Below are 10,469 nucleotides of genomic sequence, written 5' to 3'. Positions count from 1 at the left end.
AGCGCGCCCCCCTGCCGGCCAGCGGGGCCGGGCGCCCGCTTCTCCCGGGGAGACGGCAGCACCTTTTCTCCCCGCGCCCGCGCTTTCTCCAGCTTGGCTTCCACCGACTTTGCTAATCGCCCTGACCGCATCTGGACGCTCTGGCTCCGGAGCTGCACAAAGCTCAGATTTCCTTCGGGGAATGAGGCAAGAGGGGCTTTTCGGGCCGAGTTCAGTGGAATTGCGGGATGGAAGTTAGCGAATTTGGGCAACTTGCCTCTACTGCCCAGTCGACCTCAGCTCTCCCCTCCCCCGACACACGCCCACACACACACACCCACGCGCACACCCCTCTCCCTATAAACGCGGGCTGGCGAGCAGCGCGCCGAGTCCCTGCTTCGCAGAGCACCGGACTTGGAGTCAGAGAGACCTGGCTGCGAATCCCGGCTCCGCCACTTTCTAGCGCTGTGACCTTGGGCAAGTTACCGCACCTCTCCGAGCCTTTCTCACTCTTCTCCTAGCGGGGTTTTAGCACTGACCGCAGGCGGCTTGGCTAGGGGGTAGGCTCAGCCTGCGGCCGCGTCGGATGCTCAACGGGCGCGCAGTAAGTGTTGATGAGGCGCGGGAGTGGCCGCCGCCGGCGTCGGAGTGCAGACTCGCCGCGGAGGCCGACACCCCGCGCCCCTTCCCGCCTGTCCATGCTGTCTCTAGGATCAGTTCCTGATACAGCACTTGCGGGAACGGACGCTCAGGGCCCCTGTGGCCCGGGTGCTCGCGCCCGCCGTGCAAGGGATGCTCCCGGCCGCCCCCGGTTCCGCGGCTCCATCTGGGATGCGGCGAGGAGGGCAGCCGAGCTGTCCGCAAACAACGGGCCTTTAGTTTTCAGGTGGCGAAACTGACTGGTCTGGTTAGAGCTCGTCCAAGCCAAGCCGCAGTGCTGTTTGGATTTTTAAATTTCTCCTTCTGAGTGAGAAAATAGCAATCGAGATGGAACCATCCGGTTGGTGCCATTTTAACTTTTGGTCCCCCAACAGGTTAAAGATGAGGCCCCCACCTGCCTCTCTCTTCTCTCCTTCCTCTCCCCTTCCCACCCCTGGCTAGGCGGGAGGGGGCTGCTCGCCCAAGGGAAGGCCTGAAGCGAAGAGCGGGCGGCGGGACTGGGAACTGGTGGCCGGGGGGCCGCGAGGCATCAGCCGGCGAGGAGGCACTTGTTGCTCTAGGTTTCCCAGCCGCTTCTCGCAGCCGTTTCGCTGTGGTCAGCTCGCGGCTTGGAGAGCGGACTGGGACGTTTCTGCATTGCCAAGTTTTGCCCACGAACAGGCTAGAGGGTGGTGGAGGAGGGCAGAAAACCGGGGAAGCAGAGCCAGGGATGCCGATGAAAATGCGATTGCTTCTTCAGACGCATTCAACAACACTTACTGAGCGCCTATGGAGCACAGACCCAGGCTGGGGTCAGGGTGGGTGGTGGGTCAGTGATGGAAGGCAGAAGATCTGAATGGACACAGGGTCTCTTCTGGGGGAGCTCCCAGACTGAAGAGGGAGGCGCGGTAAAATGGTCTTCCCCCACGAACTGATATCAGAATAGAGGTAGTTTTTTTGCTCGTTCTCTCTTGAATTTTCTAATGTTTCTCTTTTGGTTTTGCTGTTGTTGCTGCTGCTCCTGTTGTTTTTTTCTTCGCTTTGTACATTCGGGTACCAGGCGGCAAAAAGGAGGGTGAAGGCTGGATAGGAACGGGAAAAGATGGACAGGGCCCCCAGACGTTTTTCTTAGGACAGGAAAATTGTCTGATACTGATCGTGCTAGGGCTCTTGAAGACGACATGTGTTACACTCCTTGTCGGTGATCACTTGCTTTTGAAATATTTTTCTACGGTTGCCTCAGAGAAGGAGCAGGGCTTCAATCAAGTGATGATGCGGGACCCAACAGCTGTTATTTTTTCTTCATGTTTTAAAAAAAAATGTTTACCTTTTTCTCTATTTTTTCCCTCTCCCCCCACCCGCATCCACCCAAGTAAGCAATGCAAAGATGATACAGAGAGGTAGTAAGTGGCCACTTTCTAGAAGTGTCTAAGCAGATTCTTAATGACCGCTGTGGAGTGGAGAGTGTCATGGAGAATTCTAGCCTCCTTGGAAAGATTAGAGACTCTTTTTAAGGTCCCCAAGATTCTCTGGACCAAGAGGTATTTATAAATATGAAATTCTACATCTGTAATTGATCATGAAGGCTCGAATATATGGGGCTTTTTTTTTTTTTTTTTAAAGAGATAAGGTCCTGTTATATTGCCCAGCCTGGTATCAAACTCCGGGACTCAGGTGATCCTCCCATCTCAGCTTCCTGAGTAGCTGAGACTACAGGAGGGTGCTACGGTGCCTGGCTATGGGACATTTTTTCTTCTTTGTAAACAGGCCTCTAGGAAAATAAGTTGAGATTTTCAGAGGTTTGTTTATTTTCTGGTTTGGAGGTATTCTTTTGCCCTCATTCCCTTATCCTTTGGCACTTGAGCCAGGAAATCACTTCTTTGGAAGCCTTTTGAATCCAACTAGTATGGTGACTTAGCCAGTGGTCAGGTGAGGCATATGGGCATAGGGGTGCTAGATTCTGCTCCCAGAACCGCTGCTGCCTGACTAAAAAGCCATTGAATCTCCATGCCTCACTTGTCACTATAGATGGGAATGGCTGGACTCAGGTTTCTGGGGTAGGCATCCTAGGAAAGCCCAATGCTGGGGCTGTCTTGGAGGGGGCTTCAGACATGGAGGAAAGTGAGACATTCCTAGCTTCTCTGGCTCCAGCTGCCTCAGAGCCCCCAGACCACCCTAATCAGCCTGGCTTCTCACAGGCGTGCCCAAGGCCATGCTTTGGAGCACCATGACATTTGCACTGGGGACTTGTTCCTTCCCTGTGCTGCAACCTCTAGCTTTCTAGGTCTTTCTTGCCCTGACTTCTTCCCACATTCTCGCAGTCCCAGTGGAGGCCCCTACTCTCTAGTCTGGATGCTAGTAGCCCATTGAGACAATATGTTGTCTACTCAGGGACATTCCTGTCCTCCAAACCAGGAACAGTGCCACCCTCACCCCCACACATACAACTTGGGACTGTGAAATCACTTGCATGAGGAAGCAGTGTGTCCCATCTTGGTGATATGGGTAGGTGGCTGCCTGGGCAGTACCTGGCCAATTCAAGCACCTTTCCTGCCTCAGGCAAAAGTTCCAGCTTGATCTCCTCCCTGTGCTCGGGTCATCTCTGGTCCTGGCTCTAACCCAGTCACCATCCTTGCCTCGTAGCTGCGTGGCATTGCCCTGCTTCAGGCTTTGCTAGTGTTTTGTTGGTCACTGAAGCCTTTCGCCCTTACCACCGCTTCTTCCTCACTTGCAGCACAACAGCTCCAGCTGGCAGCATCACTTCCCGCCAGTTTATCCAACTTCTGCCAAGGCTCTGAAATGCCAACAACGTCGAGGCCTGCACTTGATGTCAAGGGTGGCACCTCACCTGCAAAGGAGGTAATTTTTGCCATTTTGCAGATAAGGCAGGGAAAGACAAATTTTGCGGGGTCATGGGCCAGGCCCTCCTAGGTGCATTACCCAGTGTCCTTGAGCAGAGAGGAGACAACAGGGAGAACAGCTTCTGCCTAAATGTGGTCAGATTGAACCCACTGGGGTGCTGAAAGATGGCAGGGAAGGGAGCAGAGAAATCGAGTTGGAGCACTCTGTTGAAGGGACTAAAGTGAGTCTGAGAAGAGGGACAGGAGGTGCCCTTTTTAGGATGGTGAGGTGGAGGCTATGGGGAAGGAGCTGAAAGCAGTGAACCCACTTAGGACAGCAGGTGCTCCAGCACTAGAACTGGGGTCTGGCCTCAGTGCTCGGAGCCATGGCAGCAAAACGATGCTTGAGGTGGGAGCCTAATTTTCAAGGGGGTATTCTTGCTACCTCTCCACCTCTAGTCCTAAATGAAGTACAGGTAAGAACCCTCTAAATCTGCTGAATGGTGAAGGACAAGCCAGGAGCAGGGTTACTATGGTGTGCTTTTCTCTGTCTTCTAGGATGCCAACCAAGAGATGAGCTCCGTGGCCTACTCCAACCTTGCGGTGAAAGATCGCAAAGCAGTGGCCATTCTGCACTACCCTGGGGTAGCCTCAAATGGAACCAAGGCCAGTGGGGCTCCCACTAGTTCCTCAGGATCTCCAATAGGCTCTCCTACTGCCACCCCTCCCACTAAACCCCCATCCTTCAACCTGCACCCCACCCCTCACTTGCTGGCTAGTATGCAGCTGCAGAAACTTAACAGCCAGTATCAGGGTATGGCTGCCGCCACTCCGGGCCAACCTGGGGAGGCAGGGTCCCTGCAAAACTGGGACTTTGGGGCCCAGGCGGGAGGGGCGGAATCACTCTCTCCTTCTGCTGGTGCCCAGAGCCCTGCTATCATCGATTCGGACCCAGTGGATGAGGAGGTGCTGATGTCGCTGGTGGTGGAACTGGGGTTGGACCGAGCCAATGAGCTTCCAGAGCTGTGGCTGGGGCAGAATGAGTTTGACTTCACTGCGGACTTTCCATCTAGCTGCTAATGCCAAGTGTCCCTAAAGATGGAGGAATAAAGCCACCAATTCAGTTGTAAATAAAAATAAAGTTACTTACAAAGAGACGGGCCAACTAGAGGTGTTCTTCATTGAGATCTAATGATGTGTAGTATGGTCTGATGTCCCTTTAGCAATTCTGAGGTCCATGGCGGGGTTGTGGGTGGCTAGCTGGGAAGGAGCTGGATGGGATGGGAGGAGAAGGGAGGGTGAAGGAGGCTGTTCACTGAATTCCTGCTGCCAGTACCACTGTGGCTATCTCCTCAGGAGTACCTTGTCTCATTGCCCTAAGACTCCAGGAACACATGGCATACAGGGGCTGGTTGGGGGCTTTCTTGGAAGAGAGACTGTCAGACCTTTGTGCAGCCTCCTTGTCACATGCACATCCAAGTCTAAAGGCACATCCCTGGCCACGTGGCACACACTTCACCAACTCTAAAAGCCACCCCCACCCACTCTCTAGCCCCAATCCAATTGACCCATTAAGGCCTTTCCTTTGCCCTCTTGCCCATGTGCAATAGACAGATAGGGCTGAAGAAGGATCCCGTGACCTAGGAGCTAATATTTCTCTGGAAAATTGCAAAAGCAACAGACTCCCATCATTAAACTGGGATTTGAGGTGCCTTCTCTAGTCCCCTCACATAGCTGCTCAGTCCTCCCAGCCTGGGACACTGAGCCGATCTTGCGTGTCCCTAACTCCTACCTTCCTGGCCCACCCTGTTTGAGCTTGCCTCTCCATCTTAGAGATACACATCAGGGCTAGGCTTGACAAGTTCAACATTTGGCAATCTATCCCTTGCCCTTCGATTAACTGCTGAGGTAGCAGTGGCTTCAGAAGCATGCCAAGTGACAAGGCAGTGGCACTGCACTGGATCCTGGCCTTGTGATACGCTGATAAAGCCTTGTCCTCATGTTGATACAACCCAATGTCCTGGACACTCTGTCCATGTTTCGGACTCCCAGACAGACTTCTTCCTTGAACGCTGAACACGGCTGTAATCAGCCTCTCAGGACTAGCATCAGGCCTGCCCCCTAGCAAGCACTTTTAAAAGAGTGTGCTAGCAGGGGCGTTGATTGGATTCAGCACTCCCTGAGCACCTGCTCTGGGCCAGGCACTTTGCTAGGCACTGGGAGCGTGAATTAGATGAAGTTTACCTTTGAGGGAGTTCCCCATCTCAGAAGGAGAAAGACAGGCACAAAGAAATTATAATAAAACAGCATTTCCTAGAACACAGGGGGAAGGTGCTATTCGATCCCAGAAAAGGAAAGAGCTCCATCTGCCTGGGAAGTCTGGGGAAGGCTCCTTGTATTGAACTGGCTTATTTGTTTTCATATTTCACAAGTAATAAATCCATGATCCAATCTCCTTGTAAAAAGTAGAAGCTTTGCAGAGGAGGCTAAAGTACCCTTTGACCAAATCTCTCCCTCAATCCTGAATGCCTCTGGTTCTCCACAGAGGTAGCAACTGTTTATCTGTTTGTGGTGCATCCTTGCTGGGCTTGCTCTCTGTCCTTACCTAAAGGTATATTCACCCAAAGAAAGTTTTGGCTTTTGAAATAAGACTTGAATCAGCCAAGGGAAGAATGAGTGAGGGGAACAGCTATTAAACAGGCACAGGCGCATGAGAGGGGCTACAGTGGCTGAAACCAGGAGTTCAGCACTCAGGCTATGTCACAAGGCTGGTAGAGGGGACAGGAAGAGAGGAGATTGCAGAAGCTCATAAAAGGCAGAGTCCATAGGGCCTTCTGGAAACATGCCTTCACCTTAGTGCCACCAGTCCTGTGGCTCTGGAAGAATCTCTGGAGGTTTGTGGGAAAGCAAATAGTTAAGCAACTTTTAACATCTCGTTTTTTTTTTGTTTGTTTGTTTTTTGTTGTTTTTTGTTTTGTTTTGTTTTGTTTTGAGACGGAGTCTTGCTCTGTCACCCAGGCTGGAGTGCAGTGGCGCGATCTCGGCTCACTTCAAGCTCCACCTCCCGGGTTCATGCCATTCTCCTGCCTCAGCCTTCGGAGTAGCTGGGACTACAGGCGCCGCCACCATGCCCGGCTAATTTTTTTTTGTATTTTTAGTAGAGACGGGGTTTCACCGCGTTAGCCAGGATGGTCTCGATCTCCTGACCTAGTGATCCGCCCGCCTCGGCCTCCCAAAGTGCTGGGATTACAGGCGTGAGCCACCGCGCCTGGCTAACATCTCATTTTTAAGATGATTTCAATAAAGGTGGATGGTTAGATTCATTTAAGGCTTGGAACAGGGAGATATGGGGTTTGGAGGGGGCTGATGAGGCAGGGGTAGGAAAACGGAGAGGGAAGAAAGGAAGCCTGGAAGAAGGTGGGGAGAGCAGACGAGGCTTGAGGGTCTCAGGTCTGTGAGGAGAACACAGGAACTGGATTGGGGGAGTTAGGAAGGGAGAGGAAGGAGGGACCTGAGCTCCCAGGTCACAGGATCCTTCTTCGGCCCTATCTATATATTGCACATGGGCAAGACTGGGGGAGCTAGGAAGGGAGGTGAAGGAGGGTCTCAGAATCTGCACAGCTCCTAGCAACACAAGGGCAGTGTGGACACAGGCATGGCAGCTGAAGCAGAATGACAGAATGTGGATGGAGCCGAACTCTGAATGGCTGGAGGGTCCCGGGGTCCCTCCCTTGCTTGGGCCTTCAAAAAACACAATTCTGGCCAAACTAAACAGGTCAGCAGGCTGCATTCAGCGCCTGGTCCCCAGCTTGACACCCCTAATCTCTATGAGTATAAGCTCTGGAACCCCCAGTATGGCAGTAGTCCTTGGGGTGGGGAGAAGCTTGAGCTAGGGGCCAGTGCCTTCAGGAGGGGGATGGGCTGCTTTGGAATCATGGGGGTGACAGGAGTGTGGCTGGGAGGCAGGTGATGGTGGGGAATGGCCTGAGCATCTCTAGTATATTAACCAGAGTCTCCAGAGAAACAGAACAAATAGGATAGAGACATACAGATATACATGTGTTGGCTCACAAGATTATAGAGGCCGAGAAGTCCCACAGTCTGGTCTGCAAGCTGGAGAATGAGGCAAGCCAGTGGTGTAATTTGTCGGAGTCTGAAGGCCTGAAAAGGTGGAGGATAGTGATAGTGTAAGCCTTGGTCTGAGTCTGAAGACTTGAGAAACAGGAGCACAGAGGTCCAATGACACGAGAAGATGATGTCCCAGCTTAGACAGATACAAATTCACCCTTATTCTGTCTTTTTGTTCTACTTGGGCCCTCAACAGATCAGATGATGCCTACCCACATTGCTGAGGGCAATCTTCTGTCCTCAGTCTACCCATTCACATGCTCATCTCTTCTGGAAACACCCCCTCAGACACACACAGAAATGTCTGACCAGCAATCGATATCCTTAGCCCAGTCGAACTGACACATAAAATTACCCATGAAACCTAGAGAAGGTGCTTCTGAATGAGGAGAGAAAGCAGGAACTTTGGCAAGGCAATCCTGCCTCCTGGTGCCAGTGGCCAGAAATGTGGCCAACTGAGCAACCTCTTCTCCAGAGAGCTTGGAGGGAGAAGGCATGGGACATCCTGAAGGGGAGAGTCAAGGCCCTGCACAGGGGAAGACGAGGACGGCATGGGTCAGTAATTGTTTATTGCTAGAGAAGGAAAGGGAGTAAGAGAACTCCACAAGGCACAGTGGAGGAAAGGCAGGTAAGTCTCAGTCTCTGACATAGAAGTCATGTTCAGACCTCTAAAGGCACAACCAGACTCATTCATTCATTAGGTTACTAGAAGATTCCTGAAGCCAACTCCAAGTCCTGGCTTGGAATAGGCCCTGGGGGCTAGGAAGCAAGGTACCCAGATGTACACAAGTAAAGAACATTGTCTACCCGCAAGGAGCTTGCTGCTCAGAACAAATCTGTAGCCAAGAGCACCTCCTAGAGCCCAGGAGCAGTGCTGCTCCCTAGGGACAAACTAGAGAGCACTCTGCTCCTGCATTCCAGGAACTCATAGCTCAGTGGTGGAGATAGCCACAGCCTTGAAAGATGAACTATATTTCCATCAAGCAGCAAGGCTGGTGGGGGCTTGAGTGGATGGCATGGACTCCAGGCTGAGGGGGCAATTGGTGCACAAATACAAAGATAAAATCGGGGCAAGATGTAAACCAGAACAAATGCGGCACGATGTAAACAAGAACAAAATGTTAGAAAACCCAAGGCTTTCTCAAGGATGTGCCGCAGCTTGACTTCCTCAAAGGGCAGAGGACCAAGAGGAGGTAGGGTAGAATCAGATCCTGCAGTTGTTAAGACTTTATTCCACAGGTGAGGGACAATCTCTCATTCCATAGGTGAGGGACAATCTCTCATTCCACAAATAAGGACTGAGCACCTACTTTGTGCCAGGAACAATGCTAAGCACTGGGAATATGTGGTAAGCACATTGTCCTTGCTCTCATGAAACTTCAAGCTTAGCAAGGAGATAACCAGTAGTCAAGTGATCATGCAAATAATTAAAATTACAAATCATGAGAAGTGATGGGAAGAAAAGGTACAGGGCACTATGAAAGGGTATAACGGGGGTTTAATCTCAATTGCAGTGTCAGAGAGGGCCTCTGAAGGTTTTTAATGAAGAAGAGTTGTGGTCACAGTTTGCATGAGGAAAATTAATCAGGCAATGGTGTACATGACAAATTGGAATTATGGTGATTCTAGAAAGCTGTGACAGTGGTCCAGAAAGAATAAAGAAGATGGGAAATTAGTTTATGATAAAATGGTAATATTTCAATGGAGAGTTGTTGTTTAATGGGTATAGAGTTTCAATTCTGCAAGATGAAAGAGTTCTAGAAATCTGTTGCACAGCAATGTGAATATACTTAACACTACTAAACTGTACACATAAAAATGATTAAGATGGTAAATTTTATGTTGTGGTTTTAACCACAATTTAAAGGTAAAAAAAAACAAAACAAGAATTAGCATTCCAAAGCAGTGAGGAAATGATGGATTATTCAATAAAAGCTTTGGGAGAACTGGATACACTAACCCAAACTTACACCAAAATGAATTCCAGATAAGCAAAAGATTTAAAAATAAAAAATGAAATCATGAAAGTAGTAGAAGACAAAAATGGAGATTTTAAAAACAAAACTTTGAAATAGAGAGGTCATTCTAAGAATGACACAAAATCCAGAAGCTACGGAAGAGGCTGATATATTTAACTGCATTTAAAAAAAAATAGGCCAGGCCGGGCGCGGTGGCTCGAGCCTGTAATCCCAGCACTTTGGGAGGCCGAGATGGGCGGATCATGAGGTCAGGAGATCGAGACCATCCTGGCTAACACTGCGAAACCCCGTCTCTACTAAAAAATACAAAAAAACTAGCCAGGCGAGGTGGCAGGCGACTGTAGTCCCAGCTACTCGGGAGGCTGAGGCAGGAGAATGGCGTAAACCCAGGAGGCAGAGCTTGCAGTGAGCTGAGATCCGGCCACTGCACTCCAGCCTGGGTGACAGAGTGAGACTCCGTCTCAAAAAAAAAAATAGGCCAGGCATGGTGGCTCACAATTGTAATCCTAACACCTTGGGAGGCCAAGGTGAAAGGATTGCTTGAGCCTGGGAGTTCAAGGCCAATCTAAGCACATAAGAAGATCCTATCTCTACAAAAAAATTAAAAATTAGCTGGGCGTGGTGGTGCACACCTGTGGTACCAGCTACTTGAGAGGCTGAGGCAGGACGATCACTTGGACCTAGGAAGTTGAGGCTGCAGTGAGCCATGACCGCGCCACTGCACTCCAGCCTTGGCAACAGAGTGAGACTTTGTCTCAAAACAAACAAACAAACAAACAAACAAACAATAAGCTGCAAGGCAAAAACATACCATAAACAAAGTCAAAGTCAAAAGGTAAACTGAGATAAAAAGGGAAAGTGTCTGCAATTCCTAGTGAATACAAAAACAACTCTTACAAATCAA

At 50.5% G+C, this 10,469-nt stretch overlaps 1 protein-coding gene across 5 annotated transcripts in view; it reads left to right on the top strand.

Annotated features, from left to right (window-relative positions):
* CITED1 (Cbp/p300-interacting transactivator, with Glu/Asp-rich carboxy-terminal domain, 1) overlaps positions 1-4,623 on the top strand; it is a 5,591-nt gene extending 968 nt beyond the window's left edge. For 2 of the 5 annotated variants that reach the window (XM_011958893.1, XM_011958895.1), the window contains exons 2-3: positions 3,353-3,477; positions 4,017-4,623. In XM_011958893.1, the coding sequence (XP_011814283.1) occupies positions 3,418-3,477; positions 4,017-4,538 (582 nt within the window). In that variant the 5' untranslated portion in view covers positions 3,353-3,417 and the 3' untranslated portion in view covers positions 4,539-4,623. Of the gene's footprint in view, positions 1-366; positions 457-858; positions 980-3,352; positions 3,478-4,016 lie in introns of those variants that run through there. The other 3 variants (XM_011958890.1, XM_011958891.1, XM_011958892.1) reach the window with 3 other exon arrangements.
* Positions 4,624-10,469: the final 5,846 nt, after the last annotated feature.

The sequence above is a fragment of the Colobus angolensis genome, unplaced genomic scaffold (genome assembly GCF_000951035.1).
Source record: "Colobus angolensis palliatus isolate OR3802 unplaced genomic scaffold, Cang.pa_1.0 Scaffold479, whole genome shotgun sequence".
Lineage (NCBI taxonomy): Eukaryota > Metazoa > Chordata > Mammalia > Primates > Cercopithecidae > Colobus > Colobus angolensis.
The sequence above is the reverse complement of the archived record's forward strand: the minus strand, read 5'-3'. Positions and strand labels throughout refer to the sequence as shown.